This window comes from Lepisosteus oculatus, chromosome 2, assembly GCF_040954835.1.
Source record: "Lepisosteus oculatus isolate fLepOcu1 chromosome 2, fLepOcu1.hap2, whole genome shotgun sequence".
Taxonomy (NCBI): domain Eukaryota; kingdom Metazoa; phylum Chordata; class Actinopteri; order Semionotiformes; family Lepisosteidae; genus Lepisosteus; species Lepisosteus oculatus.
Window position 1 is genome coordinate 51,205,784 of NC_090697.1, and position 23,114 is coordinate 51,228,897.

Genomic DNA, 23,114 nt, shown 5'->3' on the forward strand with positions numbered 1-23,114 from the left:
GTAACACCACAACCCTTTTTGAGAAATGGCTATTTTTAATGACTAGAGACAGTCAGGTCCTGGGATTTTTTACAGTATAATGTCCCCATCACTATAGTTGAATATTAGGACTCAGACTGCAAGGTGAGCACCCCCTACTGACCACACTAACACCAATTTCAGCAGCAACCTTAGTTTTTCCCAGAAGGCCTCCCATCCAGGAGGCTTCCCGTACTGTTCAGGCTCACACCTACTGAGCTTCAGTGGGCTGCCAGTTATGAGCTACAGGGTGATATGGCTGCATATGGTAATAAGTAATGTTTCCTTTTACATACTTACCATGTAACTGTTGTTGCAGTTACTTGTGTCAAACCAAAATATATTGCATTGTATTTTAGGCTTTACAAGTGTAAGAATGTCATTTGTCCCATCTTGTTCTGTTTGGTTGTTTCTAACTGGGTTTCAGACAGTAGGCTTCAATGGATAGCTGTGTAGTTCATGCACACACCCATGTTATATTGTATAACAAAGGTTATTAGCCCTAAAAGTAGTCCCACAAAAGCATACATACAAACCCAACATAAGGTGAAAAAGTGCTGTCTTTAATAATCAGTGACTTAACAATGCAGAAAGACATTGAGCAGTGCCCTATGGAACCAAGAAGATTTTAATATGAAGTACATTAATCCATACTGAATATTGAAGTAACCAAAAAGCAAGATCCTACAACAATTTACATGGTGGTGTTCAGTTCCAAGCAGGCTCAAGTTGCATCACTTGTGTCGGTGGAATCTCCAGCTCAGCATTCACCTGTGAATAAAGGCTGAAGTATTAGGTAATTCACAAAGAAAAAAAACAAAACAATTGTAAAAACGCAAAGAAAAATAACAATATATAGGATATAATTGCTATTTTCTTTAGAGATCTATGTGAAACCCGTGTATCTAGTTCAAGTTCAAGTTTATTGTCATTATAATCATATACAGGTGTATGGTATAATGAAATGCTATTTAGCTAGCTCTCAGACGATACGTACTGTAGTACAAAAACAAACAACAATACAATTGTATAACAAAAGAAAGACAGAGACAACAGGCAATGTGCAAAACAACAACAGGCAATGTGCAAAACAACAAAAAGGTAACAGGTAATGTGTAAAAACAACATCAAATGTGCAAAAACATGCATCAACAGAATGAAATAAAAAGATAGAAATTATGGGGAGTAAGCTTTTTGACATGTAAGGTAGAGGTAGATTTCAACGTGTGAGTTTTTGGTAAGAAAGAAGGCACTGTGAGGTTCAGATCATAGGTGAGAGGTGAGGTGAGAGTGAGAGAGGCTGGGAGTTTGATAGTGCAGGGGTAAAAACTGTCTCTGAGTCTGGTAGTCCAGGCCCGAATGCTCCAGTACCGTTTTCCAGATGGTAGAGGGTCATATAGTCTGTAGCTGGGATGTGTGAGGTCTTTGATGATGCTTAGAGCTTTCCTCAAGCACCGTCTGTCATAGATTTCCTGTATAGATGGGAGGGCAACCCCAGTGATGGACTGGGTAGTTTTCACCACCCGCTGTAGGGCTTTGCGTTCAGCAATACTGCATTTCCCATACCACACTGTGAAGCAGCCTGTCAGTGTGCTTTCTGTAGTGCATCTGTAAAAGTTAGTGAGGATCTTGGGACATATCTTAGCCTTCTTCAAAAGTACAGGCGCTGTTGCACTTTCTTGATCAGACAGGTGGCATTGAGAGACCATGTAAGGTCCTCGGTGATATGGACGCCAAGGAATTTAAAATTATCTACCCTTTCCATTTCAGTCCCGTTGATGTGGATAGGGGCATGTCCATTTTGCAGTTTCCTGAAATCAACGATCAGCTTTTTGGTGAGGGTGAGGTTGTTGTCTTCACACCATGTTGTAAGGAGATTTACCTCCTCCCTGTAGGCCCTCTCATCATTGTCTACAACTGTGGTGTCATCTGCAAACTTGATGATGGAGTTGGTGTTGTGTTTGGCCTTACAGTCATGGGTATAGAGGGAGTAGAGTAATGGACTAAGCACACACCCCTGGGGGACCCCAGTGTTCAGAGTTAGTGTGCCAGAGGTGTGGTTTCCAAGCCTGAAAGCCTGAAGTCTGCCTGTCAGAAAGTCCCGAACCCAGTAGCAGAGGGTGGTGTTGAGACCCAGTGCACTGACTAGTTTCTTTACTAGTTTCTCTGGAATGATGGTGTTAAAAGCTGAGCTGAAGTCGATGAATAGTAGTCTTGTGTATGTGTTCTTTGTAGTCTTGTGTATGTGTTTGGAGTGGTGTCCTTAATGTGCTTCATGACCAGCCTCTCGAAGCACTTCATGATGACAGGTGTTAGTGCCATTGGTCGGTAGTCATTAAGACATGTCACTGTGGTTTTCTTTGATATTGGGATGATGGTGGTTGTCTTGAAGCAGGTGGGGACTACGGCTTGGGCCAGAGACATGTTGAAAATGTCTGTGAATACACCTGCCAGTTGATTGGCGCAGGCTCTGAGGACGCGACTGGGTATGTCATCGGGTCCTGCAGCCTTGCATGTGTTCACTTTTGGCAGCGATCTAGAGACAGTCAGGTCCTGGGTTTTTTTACAGTATAGTGTCCCCATCACTGTATTTGGGTATTACGACTCACACAGACTGCAAGGTGAGCACGTATACTTGAACGTATACTTCATGTGTTCCTATACTATACCCATCAAGTAAGTTTTGAACTACAGGCTCAGAAACAGCAGTGACACTGTTGCATGGGCAGCTTTAATTGTGTTATGACATAGCTGCATCTATTTACAAGGCTCTTTTTGAAGGATAAAGAAACATACTGTTTCACTTACAGTATAACATCCTGCATCTCACTAGTACAGAGAGGAAAATTATTTTTCTTGGTGAAAAAAAGTTCATTTTTTACTATTATTTTTTCAAGCAGAAGGTGATTAATTCAATTTAGTCACTTCACATTTGAATTCACTTGTTCCAGCATTAGTGGTCTGGCTTAATTATTTATATGAAGAGTCCCTCTGCAACACAAATAGCTCATAAGCAGGCAGAGGGTTCCAAAAATATTATTACAATAGAATGTTGTGCTTCATTTTGAACATCCAGACAACCAAGTTAGATTATTGTTGCTTACAGTGACTTCAAATAGCAATCAACAGACATTTTTGCAGCATAAATGTCTCTAGCCATGCCAGCTGTTATAGGCCTCCCTGCCTAACGAGCTCAACACCTTCTATGCTCGGTTTGAAGCCAACAACACAGAACCAGTCATCAGAACTGCACCCTCCGCAGCTGACCAGCTGCTCTCACTGTCTGCAGATGAGGTGAAGAGATCTCTCCTAAAAGTGAACACACGCAAAGCTGCAGGACCCGACGGCATACCCAGTCGCGTCCTCAGAGCCTGCGCCAATCAACTGGTGGGTGTATTCACAGACATTTTCAACATGTCTCTGGCCCAAGCCGTAGTCCCCACCTGCTTCAAGACAACCACCATCATCCCAATACCAAAGAAAACCTCAGTGACATGTCTTAATGACTACCAACCAGTGGCACTAACACCTGTCATCATGAAGTGCTTCGAGAGGCTGGTCATGAAATACATTAAGGACTCCATCCCAAACACAGTGGACCCGTACCAGTTTGCCTACCGGTCCAACAGATCCACAGATGCAATCTCCATTGCCACACACACGACAAAAAGAACACATACACAAGACTACTATTCATCGAGTTCAGCTTAGCTTTTAACACTATCATCCCAGAGAAACTAGTCAAGAAACTCAGTGCACTGGGTCTCAACACCACCCTCTGCAACTGGATTCGGGACTTTCTGACAGGCAGACCTCAGGCTTGGAAACCACACCTTCGGCACAGTAACTCTGAACACTGGGGTCCCCCAGGGGTGTGTGCTTAGTCCATTGCTCTACTCCCTCTATACCCACGACTGTAAGGCCAAACACAACACCAACTCCATCATCAAGACACCACAGTTGTAGGTCTGATCACAGACAATGATGAGAGGGCCTACAGGGAGGAGGTCAATCTCCTTACAACATGGTGTGATCGTTGATTTCAGGAAACTGCAAACCGGACATGCCCCTATCCACATCAACGGGACTGAAGTGGAAAGGGTCAGTAACTTTAAATTCCTTGGTGTCCATATCACCGAGGACCTCACATGGTCTCTCAACACCACCTGTCTGATCAAGAAAGCACAACAGCGCCTGTACTTCCCAAGACGGTTGAAGAAAGCCAAGATATGTCCCCAGATCCTCACTACCTTTTACAGATGCACTACAGAAAGCACACTGACAGGCTGCATCACAGTGTGGTATGGCAACTGCAGTGCTGCTGACCGCAAAGCCCTACAGCGGGTGGTGAAAACTGCCCAGTCCATCACTGGGGCTACCCTCCCATCTATCCAGGACATTTATGACAGACGGTGCTTGAGGAAAGCTCTAAGCATAATCAAAGACCCAACACACCCCAGCTACAGACTTTATGATCTGCTACCATCTGGAAAACAGTACTGGAGCATTCGGGCCCGGACTACCAGACTCAGAGACAGTTTTTACCCCCGCACTATCAAACTGTTAAATTCCCAGCCTCTCTCACTCTCACTCTCACCTCACCTCTCATCTATGATCTGAACCTCACAGTGCCTTCTTCCTTTCTTTCTTACCAAAAACCCAAACACACATTGAAAATCTACCTCTACCATACATGTCAAAAGCTCACTCCCCATAATTTCTATCCCTTTATTTTATTCTGTTGATGCATATTTTTGCACATAACCTGTTACCTTTTTGTTGTTTTGCACATTGCCTGTTGTTGTTTTTTGCACATTGCCTTTTGTTGTTTTTTTTGCACATCGTCTGTTGTTGTTTTTTGCACACTGCCTGTTGTCTGTCTTTCTTTGCTACACAATTGTATTGTTGTTGTTGTTGTTGTTGTTGTTTTTGTTGTTTTTCTTTTTGTACTACTTATGTCCAAGAGCTAGCTAAATAGCATTTCGTTATACCATATACCATGTATATGAGTGTAATGACAATAAACTTGAACTTGAACTTGAAAAGAAAATTACAATCTTGTTTCCTCAGTAGCTGGAGGAAAGTAATGATGTAAAACTATATTCCCTCTACTTCCCTGGATAAAACCCACCACCTACACACTAAGAAAACTATCATGGATTTATGTGAGAGATGGTAGGACTTACCCTTGAATTGACATACTGATGCAGTAACATCCTAAGCTCTGCATTCTGCTGTTTCAAACCATCTGTTTCATCAATCAGCTTAGCCCTCTCAGTTAGAACGTTGCTATAACAATACAAAATGTATGTCAATACAAGCATGTCACACAAAAAAAGGAAAAATATCAAATGAACTTAACAAAAGAGACAACAGAATGTTTTATTCAATTACCTGCAAACTATAGATAGCAGAAAAAATAACCATTACATAAACAATGAAAAAACAAAGTACACTGAATAACAGTCTTTTTTCTGCATTACAACCTACAATTACAAAAGAAAATTAAATTAATAAGACTGGAAAAATACCTACTAGTATTTTTCCAAAGCAGTCTCCAAGGCATCCCAGATTTTTAGCTTGGATTCAGGGATAACGTTAGCCATGGATTCCCAATATGCACGGTCTTCAGAGTCATCTCTTTCCTCAAGGTTTAGTACATTAGACTGCAGGTACTTCTCCCTTGAAATTGGGCAAAACAGTAAAACATTAATTTTCATGAGATCAGGTGACCTTTAGGCTGGTGTGAAGTTAGAACATTGGATGCCTGCCCCTCTTCCTCACTTTTATTATTCCTCTAATCTTTCTTTCTATTGTGGATTGGCAGTCCCTCTGAGCTGGCAGAGACAAGGAATAAGGTTCATTCTTTGACCTCTATTTACCCAGCTAAGACCAAGCTGAAAGAATCAGATTCTCCTGGACTGGGTAAAACAGAATGTGACAGTATTAAATTCTCCACTCTGTATATAGTGTGACAGATATGGAGGGAGCTTATTTCTGCCAAACTTTAAATTCTTGATCTACTTTTTTATTTTGTGAGTATTGTTTGGTTTAATTCTGACACTCTTGTATCTTAGCACCCACTTGAAAGTCTAGTTTGTCAATATAGTTTTCAAGTTTCATTTACACTTTGACACTGTGGTTGTGTTTTGGATCTGTAATTATATATATAATTACCAGTTAATTAATAGTTACAGAAAATATAACGTCCTTTATCCTATTTTCTATCATGATAAAACCCTTAGGTTCTCTTTTCTCTTCCCTCATTGGAGGAATAAATTGATTCACAAACCACCAGAGTTTTCTCTGTTCCTCCTAGGCTTTGCAATCTCATTAGGGGCTTCTCAGGTTCAGAGGCTTTTTTAACGTAATTTTTTAACGTATAGCACATACTGTATATCACCATTTTGCAGTGCATACTTATGTCATTCTCTGGGGGAGAGATTTGCCTTGTATATTTTAGGCAAACCTAACCGTCTGGTATTTTACCCAGTATATAATCTACTGCAGGGATAGTCTGCCTTAGTTTGTTTTGTGTTAAGCAGAATGTATGAGCCTTCATATAAACTTTTAACTTCTTTTACTATAAGAAACAGAATTTTGAATGTTACAGTTAGTTTTGAATAGATACAGTTCCTAAAGTACTATTTAAGACAACATACAAATCTTAATTGGAATGCAATGATCCACCTGCATTTTATACACACTTGAGCCCTAACAAACTCTATTGTATGAGTCTTGTTCATTTTGTCCTGTGTGGTTAAGGGACAGTCTGGTTAAGGGACATCATGGGTACCATTTTGCATATGTTACAGGTATTCAAATGTTGGTAAATTTTAGAAACAGGTTTTTTCTTCATGGTGCACTGTTCTTTTAAAAAAGAAATTTAGAGTCAGCATATCATATTATAGTCTGATTATTTTGGAATAAACAATGACTCATTTTTCTCATCTCAGCCCACAACAACTAACAGCTCAACCCTCACGCAGGACAGAATTAGGAAGTGTAGGCAGACTCCTCCAGCTCACGCACGTTTGTCTTTTTACACATCACACACACCACAGCCCTAGGTGGAGGACAGGAAAGACCCTCAACAACAGCACTCCAAATCTGCAAGTATCAAGGAGACCCCAGGGATCACTGTAAACTGAGAGAGTCCTGGCTGACTAAGCCCACCCTGCCCTCTGCTTGGGAAATTCCATTTACAGTAGGCTAGGCTAACTCCACATTTATATATGGGTGGAGCGGTGGCTAAGGATCTGTGCTTGTGGCTGGAAGAGGAATTCTACTCCACTGGACTTCTGATCAAGGCCCTTAACCCCAGCTGCTCCAGGGTTGCTGTACATTAGCTGACCTGGTGCTCTGACCCCAAGCTTCTCTCCCTCTCTGTGTGTCTCATAGAGAGCAAGCTGGGGTATGCAAATAGACTAATTCCTAATGCAAGAAATTGTATATGGCTAATAAAGTGAACATTTCTTATATGGAGCTCTCTATGGCATGGACCCTTAGTGCCCTGGATAGTACAGTGGGGTTTTGGAGGGCTGCTGCTGACTCAGTCAAATCCTTATTGCACAGTACTTATATCACAGCTGTCTGATCATATTCTAGTGATTCTTTGGAACGAAAATCAGAGGGGGATATCTTTAATGGTAGTGGAAGAGTGCCCAACTGTAATCTTAGGCACTAAAAAACAGAATTGATGTGTCCGTAGTCTTAAATATATTATTAATACAAAAATGAGAATTTCAAGTGGGGAGCTGCGTCAGTGAGCAAAGGAACAAGTAAAGGTTAATTAAATGCTGAAAAAAACGGAAGGCTTACCAGCCAGAACATTGTGTATCTCCTTTATAATTTTCAGTGTTTAATTAATTCATTTGTCCTAAAATACGAATGACAGATGTTTCCAAAATGACAAATTAAACTATGATCAGTGCTATCATCAAACCCAGACAATGAAAAGCAAAAAGAAGTGAAAAAAGTATGCTACCCAGATAAAAACAAATGTGAATTGTACTAAGAGATTTAAAAATTTACAAATTCCAAATTGCTGTGTCCAAAATTCTGGTATGTCCATACTATGATGTCTGATGTAGAAAGACCTCTTTAAGCAGAGATTATTCATTAAATATTTCAAAAATATAATTTTTGTTCATAATTATATTTAACTTTTTAATAGTTTGACTCATAAACACCAGCTTTGTCAACTTGAAAGAAAGAATAAACTGTTTATGTTGAATTTGTTTATCAAATACTGTTAAAGCAGAATAACATGAACATGTTTCACTCTGCCAGTCACTTCCTTCACCCTCTGGTAGATCTGCAATAGAGAGGATCTGTCCTTTGACAAACTGAACCCAGAAGATTTTGCATCACGATTTTTACATTATTACCTGACCAATCATCTTCTCAGATTTGATCAGGTGACTGAGGGCGGCACGTCATTCCCCACAGTATTAAGGACAGGGATCTCCATCTTGTCTGAACCTATAGTTTTCTATACTGGGTTATGAAAACATAGAAAGCAGCTTCTACTCTATGCATTGAGTTTCCTTTGATTTATCAATGTTTACTGTATACGTTCCTGCTCACCTTGGTCTGCAGTACTCTGTGGTAAAGGCTTGCAGTGCCTTCAGGACGTCATTGGGATGAATTGGATCTAATGAAGAGCTATGTGGCACTGAAGAAGAATCTTCTCTCTCCAGTACTCTGCTCCTTCTCTGTTCCTGGGACATCTCCCCTGAGGAACACTAAAGACAGTTTACGGTAGCTATAAAATAATTTAAAAGGCTTTTCAAGCACAAGGTTTTTCAGAAAATTTCAGAAAAGTGTTTAAAGAATTTATTTTGGATCAGAGCTCATTGAAAGATAAACATAAATATGCCCAGGTCATCTAGATTTTCAGTTTGTACCTACAGGCAATTTAAAAATTGTAAAAAGGTGCAATAAAATATTTCACTCAAAACTGTACTCATAATACACCCTACATCTTCATCTTCATCTTCCTTCTGTTGTTGCTTGTACGTCATGAAGAAATCAGCTAGCTTGTACACATCTTCTTCATTCTCAATTCCCAGAGCCTAGGAAAATAAAGTTAATCTAGAATTAATTTTGGTTATCATGAATGATCTATAATAACTATTTACAGTCTTGGAGTGTACTGACATTTTGTTAAATTCAATATTTTACAGGAAATGTTAAAAAACCTTTTTTAGTAAATTAAAAACAGTTTTTAGCTAATAAATTAACAATTAAATAATGATTCTAATGAAAAGAAAAGCTTGATAATCCATCTAATAATGTTTAATACTATTAGGTAGATTAATATTATTCTGCAACACATTTAGTGGAAGAAATATCAAAGTTTGAAAGTGTATTGGGTTGTGGGAGGACAGTGCTTACCAGGAATATGGCATCCAGTTTCATGAGGGACTGTTCATCTTTCTCCAAGGGAGAAAGTAATTTGAGTAATTTGCTTTCAATCAAGAAACCCTATAATGAGAGAAATCCCATGATATATCAGAAGATTATTAATTTTGTAGAAATAACACATAGTGAATAATAGTTTTCAGTAAACCAGTGTTTTCAATGTTTACAATGTGGATGGGAAATAATATAATCTACAGTAGCTCTCTCTTATGATTCAAATTGTAGAACAGGCCATATAAATGGAGTCATAGTATGTTGATAAAAAAATATAGTGTTTGAAAAGATCAGTTATACAAAAAAACAGATTTCAGTGCTCCATATTCATAAACATTCTGTTTCACTGGTTGTTGAAGATGCCACAGTTGGCAATGTTAACAGGAGTAAAACATTAAGGAACGTGTTTTCCTTAACATAAATACGAAGCCTTCATCAATGGCAAAAAAGCAAGGAAGAAAGGAAGAAGGCATGCATCCAACTGACCAACCATGGCACTGTGGATATTTCGATTTTTTGTGACATCATGAAGCGTGAGTTTATTTTAAAGAATCTTGGAGAGTGACTGAGTTTTTGAAAAAGTAGTTTTGGGAAATGTCTTATAGGAATTTTTGGAGAAAGTCTCAGAAAGAGACTTATTTGGAAGCAGGCAAGCAGCTTAGCTTCTCAGATACTTATGGGCAGATATCAGAAAAACGTATTTTCTGTCACGGTGTTAATAAAGAGAACTTATTTTTACCTTACAACTATGTTTATTTTCCACAAAATATTATTAAATAATTAAATAAAAATCAATAATAAGTTGCTGTCAGTGAAGCATAATCAAAGGCAAAACACTCCAAATGAATCAGCAACACAGGACTCATGAATAAAGTGATTGTATGTCCTACCGTCTCATCACACAGGATCTCCAGCAGTCTCTTGACTGTTTTTGCAGAGATTTTCATGTGATCCTCAGCAGTGCTCACTGGATGTTCAGTGTCTGTTACATCCTGATCCTGGATAGGGAGAACACTGCTTGGTGAGACTGCTGCTGTTGGCTCTGCCTCCTCTTTCTCTTCCCCGCTGGTTTGGCTACCTGCAGAGGTTTTTGAAATTGCAATAATTAAAAATAGAAAATCAGTCAGTCTTATCACATTAACACACAAAACAAGTGTCCTTGTTCAAATCCACTACTGATCCAAAAGAGAAGAAACTGGATTGTGTATTTTTTTTACTGTTTCAATGTTGATAGACCTCAATACAAAAGCACAAGAGATGTTACCTCCTGATCTCAGCAGCTCTCCAGCCAGCTGCCCGGCAGATTTCTTCAGCTTTCTTTGTGGGATGATGGGTCCCAAGTGCTCCATGAAGGGCAGAGGAGGCCGCACCCAGGCCACACCCAGCTGCTGCTCGTGAATGAGGCGGTCCGTCTGCAAGGCCTTCTCTACCAGCTCTTTCACCTCCGCCTCATTCATCAGCCAGATATCCTCGAATGTCTTTGCATCGATAGCAGCAAAGTGTCTGCACAAACACAAAGGAAAATTAGATGGAAAAAAAAATAGATGACCCGTTAAAATTTTACATTACGTCTGCTACCATTAAGTATGTCTGAAAAAGTGCATTTTTACCTCTGTGCCGAAATGTGCAGCAATTCACAGCTCAGGTAATTTAGATGCTGTGTTTACTCAAACTCCCAAATTATTTTCAATCATACTATTGTTAAACAGAGATGCAGGCATTTTTACCGTGTTCATGTTGATAAGATTGTGTTTTGTCCTAGTTTATGTAGTCAGCATATCTGACTGTTAATCATGATTCAGTTGATTTGTTTATTAATGTCCTATCATAACGAAACTACAATCATAAGAAACAGATATTCGATCTGAAGGAGTGTAAGTGCAAATCAGCTGCTGCAAACAAGCAAACTTAACAGATGAATATAACTTGCAAACTCTACACCACAAAAAAACACAAACCCCAGAGTGCACACTTAAATTGACTTATGATAGTAAGAGAAAACAATCATCCAATGAGCTTAATGATGGTGATAGTTTATTAAAAGTGGTCATCAATATTCATGTGGCTCTTCTTTCGTAACGAGAAAGGAAAGGTATTTTACAAAATTGTTAAGTATAATAATAATATAATAAACTTCATTTTATATAGCACCTTTAAAGGTGGCTTCTCAAAGCACTTTACAGAATGAGAACAACAATAAATCAAAAGAATACACAAGATAAAACACAATTACAATATACAGAGGAGACCGTGGATGGTGTTACTAGGAAAAGCAGAGGGGTGAAGAATGGAACCAGTTAAGTAAAGGCTCTTCTAAAGAAGAAGGTTTTGAATCTCTGATATCCTTGGACAGAGTTCCAGAGCTTGGGGGCATAACAGGAGAAGGCCCTGTCTCCTGAGAAGGCATGAGGATTTTAAAGTCCACACGGAATTTGACAGGAAGCCAGTGCAAGGACTCCAGGATACAAGTAATGTGACCACTTGCACTAGACCTGGTCAGAATCCTGGCTGCTGAATTTTGGACATACTGCAGTTTGTTCAAAGTAGATTTAGAAACCCCAGCGAACATTACAGTAGTCAATTCGAGAGAACACAAATGTGTTGATCACCTTTTCAGCTAAAGTTAGTGATAGCACAGGGCATAGTCTAGCAATATTTCTGAGGTGAAAAAAAGATGTTTTGACAATATGCTGCACATACAGTATATATTGAGAATGGATTGCATGGAGGACATCATGTGATAGGAAGATTCCTAAAGCCAGGACAATCTGTCCCCACAGAGCTTCTAGTTGAATAATAACACACAAAATCTTTGTAGTATACTGTGCTGTAAATTCTGCGAAGAAGAAAATGTATTTTGGTGCCCTATATTCATGGACATTCTGTTTCACAGCATGTTGAAGACACTCTAAATAACTTTATTAGCAGTACCATGTGTTTTATAACATCAGTATGAAGACTTTAATGGTGAGAGATGCTTTACTATTTTTTACCATTAAAGAAGGCATTGGGTGTGGCAGAGAAATGGCTTGTCAATGTACAGTAATTACATTTTAATTACAGCACTCCCGATATTTTTGAAAAGTTGGCAGCAATTTGGATTCAAGAAAATCCCACAATACTCACCTTATTTTCTTTTGCATTTCCTTGTATTGCTGCATAATTCTTTTATAGTCATCAGTGAGGGAGTGATTTTCCTCACGACTTTGTTTCTCCTGTTTGGCACATTTTATCCTGAGGTTGTTCAAAACATCCTGCAGTCTCAATAGGATGAAAAACAAATAAAGAGTAAAAAAAAAAAATGTACTCCCCATTTGAAAGGTTTCAGGTGATCCCCAATTAAATGAGCATTACTAAAAAGGTAAATCACAAAACATAAGGGAGCACATCTATATGTCCATTTAGTTCTAAAATGTTTAACTAGATTTTTACCATTCAAACTACAGTATATACACAATGAGTGTATGAAACTTTAATATCTCCCGTGTTTTCCTTAACATTCTAACATAGCAAATAATATTGGAATACAGCTCCTTCTCCAGTTAAAAATATTTGGATGTAATTAATACCCCTGCTTTGTACTGTACAGTATTGTAACAGAGGTAATGTTTATTATTGGGGGGTTATTACAATATGGAGTAGTGATTACCTAGTGATTTTCCTCTTCTGCTGCGACTTGGTGATTGTGTTCTCCTCATCTCTCTTTTTCAGCACCTGGAAGTTGTACTCCAGTTTCTCCTGGTTCAGCTGATAGGTGGCTTTCATCTGTTGCAACTGCTGCTCCAGGATCTAAGAGCCAATAAGAAATTCACAAGTCATGAAATATGATGATTGACTTTAGAGACCCAAGTCCTTACAGAAAAAAGGAAAATGCAGCTTAAAATTAACAAGCCATAAGTACAGTATTCTCTCAGTGATTTTCTGTTTGTTCACAACATTTGGTGAAATGGAATTGTCCTTCTTCACTTTTTTTAATGCAAACACCACAAATTTAGGTAAATGTTTCATTGTATCTCATGATACATATATTTCTTTGTTCAAATTAAAATTTTGGTAGGAAAGCTTCCTTCTTAGGTTATAGTGAGCTTACTTCTAATGTACATAATTCAACTCTTGCCTACTGAAATGACCATTCCTCTGTCTGTAGAGGTTTACTGATACTTTCCAAAGGAATGCAATTAGACAAATGTTATAACAAATGTTCTTACCTTTGTTAATAGCATTACAATTATCACAACTGAACAAGTGATAACTGTGATAATATTTACATTTGTAAATAGTATTACAATTGTACTATTTAATATTTACAAATTTGTTCAAGGTCAAGAAATTTGATGCTTTTGTAAAAATGCTTAAATACATTTCTCTTGAGATTTAACCAAATTTGGAATAGCCAGGTGTTATACAATAGAACCAGCGTTATTTAACTTATGGCCTGATCTTGTTAGATCTCAGAAGCTAAACAAGGCTGGGCCTGGCCAACTGGGAAGGGACACCGCTAAATAAAAACAGGCCGCTGCTGTCAATGGTGTAGGTGGTACTCTTCCTGTTGGACCTACGTCCCAGTAATTACAGTAATTTTTCACTTGAATTCAGCTTTCTTTCTTTCTTTTATTGCCACACAACAATAGTTGGTGGAATCTGCTTTCAGTACAGAAAAGAACACAGATGAGATATACATTCAACATATACAGTACAAATCTTAATAGGACAGAAGACAAACAAACATCATCACATACATATGTAAACAACTTGCCATGTAGCAGCATAATTATACAATGAAATTGGGAGTTCAATGTGAATTCAAAATTCAGTGGGAAAGAAACTGAGTTCGGGGTGGGCAGTCCTTGAGAGGAAGGATTTGAAACGTTTTCCAGAAGGGAGAAATTGAAAGAGATTATAAAATGGATGAGAGGGATCTGAAATGAATTTCTTGGCAAGATTGGAGGTGAGTAGACAGATGAAATGGAAGGGAGATCACAGCCAACAATTTTTGCAGCTTTGGTCTCGATCCTTTCCAGTTTTCTGCTCATAAAGGTCAATACAGAGCAATAATTGTGTTCTCTGACACAGTTTCTCCCGGAAACACTTAACCAGCACTCCTCAAGTCCTTTAATGAATCTGAATATCACACCTGAACGTCTGTCTCAAGCTTGATCTTGATCATGTTGTACTCCTCACCGTCCTCCACTCTCAGCTGCTGCAGCTGCTTCTCGTGCTCTTCCACTCGCTTCATCCTCAGGATGAGGTACTCCAGCTGCAGGGACCCACAACCCACAGCCTTACACACACCTGCCATGTGTACAGTTCTATTTGCCTCATTACATTTATGATACGTAATAACACCCGTCATCATATCCCTGATTTCAAAGTCAACTCTAGAGTAAACCTCTAGATTCTCTTAGGTTACATACTGTACATTTTTGTACCACAATATGTTAGTTATGTATGGGCACTAAGATTACACATAAGGGCTTGCCTTTCACATACTGTAAATATTAGTTTGAGGTTTTTATGTACTTTTATGAAGTGGCATATATAAAATTGTTTATTTTTCTTATAATATATTGTGTTTATGTGACCTCTCTTAAAATATCACTGGATCGCTGATTAATGCGGGATTTCCTGTAAGGTGAAGTAAGATACGAAGAGGAATGCCTGAAGGTTATCTTAGATTGTATCCTGGACCAATATCCTCACAATGATCAGCTCTGTTCAGATCCTTAATGGTCCAATTAGAGCTCTTAAATTCATATTAATTAATTAACCAAATGTAAAGGTGCCACAGATAATAGCAAATAATGGCATTTACCTCCTTGTCCCGACGACTCTGCATCATCTGTTCCCATTTTTTGTGGTTGTTGTCTAGAAGTTCCCGACGTTCTAGTTCAAAGGCTTTCTGCACAAATACACAGCACTTGTGAAAGACGCATAGGGGTTTTCATGACTCATTCTTGAAATCCTTGAAGCATTTACCATGCTGTCCATATTTCATGAAATACTTAAAAGATGTGTGAAGGGATAAAGCTAACAAGGTTGTCCAGTTCAAAATAGAAAGTAGTAAATAAAACTTCTGCCTCTCCCAAAAATCCACAATGCCTTTTAAGCATCATTTGTTACTGTCAGGTAGAAATGTCAATAGAAATGTATCTACGGTACCTCAATCTGGTCCAGTTCTTCTCTGTAGGATTTCATCAGATTCTTTATCTGTTCTTCCATTCTCTCAATCATGAGGTCGATGTCTTCTGCTTGTTTCTTCAAGTCTTTAACGTAGCGATCATCACTTGCTTTCAGTTCCTGTTGGCAGAGCATGGCTTGTTTTGAAATAGGTTAAGTCTCAAATAAACATATTTGTACAGTACCTCTGTGTCATAACTGGGAAACAGCTAGAAATTGAGTGTAAAGAAACCACAATCTCTCCTCTAAGAACAAAATCTAAATAAATGAAAGAAAACCTTTTGTTGATTTCCATACACATAAAATAGTAAACAGTACTACAAGAAAGTTTAAGGTTCACACTCAAAGATGGAATTTTTAGGAAGAATAGTCATAATTATGTACTCATTATTTTTGCTGGGTCTCACGTGGTTTGTAACTTTAGATAAAAACATTTTTAATATTATGTCCTTATGTCCCCCATGACGCTGCGTGGGATAAAGTGGTTAGAAAAAGGATGGATCCCCATCATCCAGGATTTCCTTACCTGCTGTAGGTCAGTAATGAGCTTGTTCTTCTCCTCAATAAGAAGAGCGCATTGCTGTTGCTGCATGTTGAGTGCTTCCCTCAAGTCCTGAGGGATCTCCTTCATTCTGGCTGATGTCCACTTCTTTGTGATTTCCTCAAACTTCTCCAAACTGGTCTTGGCTTCACTTTCCAGCTTCTCTGTTCTTTCATAGGGCAGAATGGGTTAGATACAGTATGTGACATAGTAGTAAATAACTTCAGAATAATCTAGTATACTGTTGAGAGGGAATAGTTTGTGTATACTTCAGATAGCAATTCTGAAGGTCTTTCACATCATAATGGAGAATCTTCTGACATTTTGTCAATTACATTTACAAAAATAAATGATTACAGGTAATAAATGAGTGACTAGGAATAATTCATGGACCATTATAAAGATATTTTAAAGCTTACTGAACAGTCTTTCTACAACACAATCTAATCAAACAAAAGTCATCAAATTGTTTGAGAATCCTGTATTGTCAAACTCATGAATCCGCTAAAGTTTATAGTATTTCTACTGTAATAATAGATGTAGCCTAACATTTTCCAGATATTGTATTTGAAGATTTGTCTCTCAGAATATGAAGCTATTTGAGTAAAGAGTCATGTAAAGAAAGATTAAAAAAAGCCATTTGTCTGAGACTTTTAAAGGTATTGTAATTTCCTGCTGAATGGCTGTGTTTGTGAAGGAGGGACTCAGCTATGTTCCTCATGTACCTCTGCCTCCTTGCCTCCTCCTCTTCAGTCCTCCTCTGAGACTCTTTCCAGTCTCCTGCTACCTGAATATTGGTGACCAGCTCTGTCCCATCAGCCTGCAGTTTAATCATTCTCTGTGAGAAATAAAATACAATGGCTCAGTCATAGACACCTGTGCTCTACATGGCCTAAAGCTGTAGTAGAAAATCTATTTGTATAAAGAAACCATACGACACGAAAACAAAGTGTGAGTATCAGAATCAGCTAAATGAGATAAGGCACTGTCGATAATACAAATAATAACAGCTTTCAACACAATTCTCTACTATATTTCATTACAACATGTATTTACACATCTTGTGAAGCCTAAAATTTGGCATGGATCAAATTGAGGAAATCGGGTCTTTCAGACTAGATAATGATCTATTATCTATTTAAAAAAACTAGGGATGACAACCTTAGTGCTGCTGATAAACATATTTTTGATCAAGTCTTGAGGAATAAAAATCATATTACAGTTGGAATAAATTCTGTAAGAGACTTTTAATATGTACGATACTATTTGACATCCATAAGTACCACCAACCTTACAGCTCTGCTCCACCTGCTTCTGGCTTTTTCTCATTTCTTCCTTATCTTTCTTTTCATGGCTGCTGTCTCCTAGAGCTTCTCTGAGTATTTTGACATGAATGTAAAACAGTTCAGCATGCAAGAAAAACAGTATGAGTTCATTACGAGGGTTACAAAACCCAGAGCATTCAAAGCCATTTAGAGCACCCAGAGTTCAGAGCCAATCGCTTAAACACAGAATGCAAGGCGCGACTACACCCTGGACAGACAGATAATTACCCTAACCAGCATGTCACCCGAGAACTCTCACATTGCCTTGGGGAGATCATGCAGGCTCCGCACAGAAGGTGCCCCTGTCTCAAATCAAGTGCTCTTAGCCAGCAGCGTCACGCTTCTGTGCCGCCATAAACAACATACAAAACTTTCTAAGCCTTAGTTTAGTCGTCTATTATCTGCGAGACATAACAAAAGTTAATTTAAGCATTTGTCTAACTCGGGAACTGAATCGAGACATGTTTCGCTAAATCGTCACAACTACACGCGGTGCTTAGGTATGAATGCGTTTTACTATTTCATTATTGTCTCCATGATTCAGTTTTAACAAACAAACATAGCGAGTTCAAGATATAGGCATTAACACATGAGTTGTTTCTGGCTGTTGGATACCGTTTCTTCGCCTCAATCCTAGCTGCTATCCGCAGGCGGCGAGCGGCTATTCGCTCCTCCGGGTTTTCGGACTGCACCGATGGTCCACTTTCCTCTCGCTCTTCCCCTCCATTCTCGGCCTGATTCATTTTTCAAAAAGTGCAAACTAACGTGTAAGTAAATGTCCACTGATGTCTTTTAATCAATGCTACTATCTGCCAGGCGTCATCCTACAGTATGTATCACCGACACATCAAGGAAGCTTTGTTGTTTTCTTTGTTGCTAGGATACTGCTGCTGTTACGTCATCTTCAGTAGAGTTTAATGCAATCTCTGTGGGGCTGCTTTAGCAAATACTTTTTTCCTGTTTTATTTCTTTATTTTTATGTATTTATATACAGCGTACTGACAATCTAATTCATATATATATATACATCGTTGTAAAAACGTCTTAAGTTTATTATCAGAACTTTCGTGCAGCAGCTGCTATGACAGGTAAAGTCATTATGCTGATTAACATTTGAGTTTGATCAACGGGTCTATTGTACTGTAAACGTCAGGGGCTGTTTGTGTAGAAACGACACACTGCACATCCCTGCCACATACTTTTAACCATGCTGACTTGTGAGATTCTTTCCAACTTTCCAGTTGTAGAGCCTGGACAAGCATGTCTGTTCACCTGTCAGTGGTCTGCATGCAGAGTTAACAAGTAAATTGAATTTGTCGAGGCCACTGATGTCCCATCCTAATCACAAAATTATTTAGCTGGGCTCAGGTTTGACAGGTAGGGCATCTATGGTTTAACTGTCATTCTCTCATTTCCCAAGAAAGCTGTTGTTACATGAGCACCTGTCAGTGCCTGCACTGTCAGGCTGAAAGTGAATCACGTCTGGATGAGCCTGCAGGAATATTATGACAAATTTTGTATCGCCTAGCTATTACGGAATAAGTCATAACAGCAAGAGCAGCAAGCAATGTCCCAGAGTTTTGACATTAATAACAGAGTGACTTTAATCTGATGCGGAGATCAGTAGCTTCTAGCCCCAGACCTTAAGATATGTATGATGATCTTAGCAAGGTGTGGTTACTCACGGTCTCCTAGACTGGGGCTTATCATTGACGGACTGGCTTTGAACTGGTTGTGAATACACTACAATAGTGCATCCAAAACAATGATGACACATCGTGCTGTTATCTTGAGAAAGTAAGACTATGGGTTAATTTTTGTATTTTTCTTTCATGATTTTCACCAGAGTGCGGCACGGTGGCACAGTGGTTAGCATTGCTGGCTCACAGCACGGGAGACTGGTTCTGGACCTGGGGTGCTATCTGCTATTTCTCTGTGTTTGCATTTCTGTTTCTTAAGAACTTTATTTTCTTTTCACAAATACAGAATAACACAAAAGGAAAAACTGTACAGTATTATGCAGTATATACCTAAAACAGTATACTGTATATGCACACATCTAGAGAAAATTACAAAGCCAACAGAAATATAATTGCTGAGGTGCATTATCTCACGTCACTTTGAATCAATTCCATACACATTTGCTGATGTTTTTTCCATGAAAAATGCTATTTTTCCTTACATGATTATCAGTATCACAGGGTTATGAGACATGATCCTACGATCCACAGATTTTCTGCTTCCTCCTTCCCTACACTCCATAGATCTCTGAGATAATAGTTGTCTTTAATAATGACCAGGCTACCTGCTCCCTTAACTGGAACCTCAATGCCTTTGAACACCCCCATGTTCCTCACCCTTCAAGAGGACATCCTTTCCACTGTTCACTATAGCCCAAATCCTGTCAAACATGTCAGAGGGTAGCGTTTGACATAATAGTGCATATTATGAAGGCAGGGGTCAGGGAAAAGTGAAGCGAGGGGGCCTGTAACCAGTCCTCAAACTGAGCCCAAAAAGTCTTAGCAAAATGGCAGGACCACAGGGGATGGGTCACAGTCTCATCCTCACTGCAGCCCATTCTAATACATCGAGGGCTGGGAGTGAGACACCTGTGGTACAAGAAGGCTCATGCCCGTAAGCACTTGTGAAGAAACTCCAGACTAAGTCTCTGTGAACGTTGCACAGAATCCTAGAGGTTGTGTGTTTCCTCATCTTTCTTGTTTGGGCTTCTGTTAAAATGCTCACAGGGGTCAGCAGATTGTTATGAGGTGCGACAAGATCTTCAAGTTTTTTCTGCATTGAACATGGCCAGTTGGATGGATTTTTTAATCTTTTAACTCTCCCATTAAGTGCAGGGCATGTGTCAGAAAATGGGGCATCCAGCTTGGGTCCGATACCCCCCACTTCAATACCTACCCAAAGCCTAGCAAAAAACATCAGGTATGTGGTTGAGGTCCTGTTGCGTGGGTTTCCTTCTGGTGCTCTGATTTCCTCCCAAAGAGAAAAATATACTGGGAGGTTAATTGGTTTCCAGGAAAATTCACAGACTCTTCATGATAGAGTCTGTGAACACTGACTCTATCATGAAGAAGGCTCAGCAGCGCCTTTATTTCTTGAGGTGCCTCAAGCGATGGGGGATGCCAATACATGTGTTGGTGAACTTCTACCGCTGCACTATCGAGAGCATCCTCACCAACGGGATCACCGTGTGGTATGGCAACACCTCTTCGCGAGAAAAAAAGGCACTGCAGAGAACTGTCAATATGGCCCAGAAGATCATCGGCTGCGGTCTCACCGAGATTAAACAGCTCTATGAGGACCGCTGCCGTGGTAGAATTCTGGCCATCACAGAGGACAGTCACCACCCCGGGCATGAGCTCTTCACCCCACTGCCCTCAGGCAAGAGATATAAGAGCATATGGTCACTTACCACTAGATTCTTCAATAGCTTCTATCCACAAGCAGTGAGACTGGCGAACACATTTAGCCATCCCCCTCGGACCACACCTACACCATCACCATCTACCTCATTGTAATTTATTTATTGTACGTCTCCAGTCATTGTTTACACGTCTGTATTGTTTACATTCAAACTGTCTGCATGTTTACTTGCACATTGTCTATTGTTTGTTTGTACATTGTCTTGATGCACTGTTTGCACTTTGTTTTGTTTTTTACACTTGTTTTACAAACGAGAGACTTTCTGTAAGTAAGAATTCCATTGTACCAGTACCGGTTACATATGGCAATAAAGTTCAAGTTCAAGTTCAAATTAGCCCTGGTGTGAGTGTGTTTGTGTCTGTGTGTACACTGCTGGACTGGCTTCCCATCCAGGGTGTATTGCACCTTGCGCCTGTTGCTTGCTTGCCAGGATAGGCTCCAGCTCCTTCACGTGTATTGGAGAAAGAGGTTAAGAAAGGGATAGCTTTTCACCAAATGTTAAAACAATACCCTAAACATGTAGACTTCATTACTCCTCAAGCATGCAGAGTGATACGTTTTTTTGATGTGTTTGTAGAGAATATATGTACGTTTCACATACATCATCATCAAGCCACTGCTAAATGAAGACCACACTCAACACGGGTATCTATTTACCTACAGGGTCCAGGGAGGCAGCCTTGATAAATAGGATACAGGTCTGTACAGAAAGAATGTTAGTAGCAGTAGCTACTGTGAAATGCATATCATCAGTGTCCAGCAGATGGCGATCAATACAACAGAGTAAAGTCACACATAAAAAGAAGCAAGACTTCTAATTTTGACAAACATTGCTGCAGATGTCCACAATATATATGTATTTAAACTAGGAATACATTTTTAACATCCTTCAATGTGCCGGAAAATTGTATTTTTTCTAATATTTTAATTTTTTCTCCTTTCCTTATAATGACTTTGAGCTGCCAACATTCGCCTCATAATCATCTCAGATTATGCTCTTTAAAGACTACACAAAATTTGTAAACATAAGAACATGAAAAAGGCTACAAACGTTCACCCATCTAGAATGTTGTGTAGTTGGGCTTTAATTGGTCCAAGGATCTCATCCAGCCATTTCTTGAAAAACACTCTTTGGTAACAGCTTCAATCACGTGACATATTCCTACAACTGCTCTGTTAAACACGTGCCCCCTTTTCTCAGTTTTTAATGCAATAAGTGTCCAAAGACATATGCTTTCATAACTCAGTCTCAACTGTCTCAGTTTTAACAAGAACTCTTACCTCATGACATATAGAAGTTTCCCACCCTTTCAATTATGTATTTTATTGAGTAATTACATAAGAAACCTGAAGCACTGACAAATATAGAACTGGTAATGTTCAAACAAAATGCAATGTTACACAATACAGAATTTTTTTATTATTATTTATCTTTATTAAGCTTTAAATGTTATGTCCTTAAAATAGTCGCAGTAATTACAAATATTAAGACCTGCTACAGACTCCAGATACACTTACAACTCCAGTTATAAAGGTGTTCACCAGAATTTGGAGAACGACAAATTCTTCCCTCAATTACGATATACTCTGTTAATGAAATAAATGCAAGAGCCCCCATCCAAAACCAACTAACTTAAACCTGCAATTACAAATGTGTGGCTAAAGACATATTGGAGATTACACCTGGTTGAGCATGGGATGTAGACAGATACTATACTGCACTGAACAGTGCTGTCTGAAATGTACTCAAACAAGAATAAAACGTGAACCACGCAGGAAGGGCTCACCAGCACAGCTCTTTTTCTGCACCATCACATACTCTGTAACAGTTATTAAATCGCACCAAAATGTTCATTTTAAAAGTAAAAGTTAGTTTGATGGTAAAAATATATAAAAGTCTTCATTTGATTCAAGATATGCAATGCAGTAGATTCTGCTTTCTCTATTTGGATTTTTCTGAAGTCATTTCTTTAAGCACTGTAACCATTGACAGTTACTATCACATCTATTGTATGTTAATAACATACATCTGTTCTTAGGTTTTCATGATACCATTAAGATAATGTCTTAGTTTGACTTAACCCAACTTGTAATCATTAATACATAAATAGTTCCTTTAAACACCAAAATAATGAAACCTGGGACTACAAGTATTATTTACTTTTAAAAAAAGCTCTGCTTCATCACATGTA

At 38.9% G+C, this 23,114-nt stretch overlaps 1 protein-coding gene across 2 annotated transcripts; it reads right to left on the reverse strand.

The window, feature by feature from the left end:
• Positions 1–560: 560 nt before the first annotated feature.
• On the reverse strand, positions 561–18,361 carry drc1 (dynein regulatory complex subunit 1 homolog (Chlamydomonas)). 2 transcript variants are annotated; one of them, XM_006625878.3, is made up of 17 exons: positions 18,097–18,361; positions 17,447–17,531; positions 16,882–16,994; positions 16,142–16,325; positions 15,598–15,735; positions 15,251–15,337; positions 14,573–14,695; positions 13,088–13,227; positions 12,565–12,699; positions 10,703–10,941; positions 10,329–10,516; positions 9,418–9,507; positions 9,003–9,095; positions 8,608–8,765; positions 5,554–5,700; positions 5,205–5,307; positions 561–789 (listed from the first exon to the last, which is right to left on the reverse strand). In XM_006625878.3, the coding sequence occupies exons 1-17, from the start codon at positions 18,222–18,224 to the stop codon at positions 727–729; spliced, it is 2,214 nt and encodes a 737-aa protein (XP_006625941.2). In that variant the 5' UTR covers positions 18,225–18,361; the 3' UTR covers positions 561–726. The 2 variants fall into 2 exon arrangements, with proteins under 2 accessions (XP_006625941.2, XP_015202493.2); XM_015347007.2 differs by lacking the exons at positions 17,447–17,531; positions 18,097–18,361 and having other exon boundaries at positions 16,142–16,320; positions 16,882–16,963.
• Between the last annotated feature and the right edge of the window lie 4,753 nt (positions 18,362–23,114).

Coding starts and splice junctions, on each gene's coding strand:
- drc1 (XM_006625878.3), bottom strand. CDS start 18,224: ATGAATCAGGCCGAGAATGGAGGGGAAGAGCGAGAGGAAAGTGGACCA. Junction 13,228..14,572: donor AGCTTGAGACAGACGTTCAG/GTGTGATATTCA, acceptor ATTGGCTCTTAG/ATCCTGGAGCAGCAGTTGCA. Junction 5,308..5,553: donor ACTGCTTTGGAAAAATACTA/GTAGGTATTTTT, acceptor GTATTGTTATAG/CAACGTTCTAACTGAGAGGG.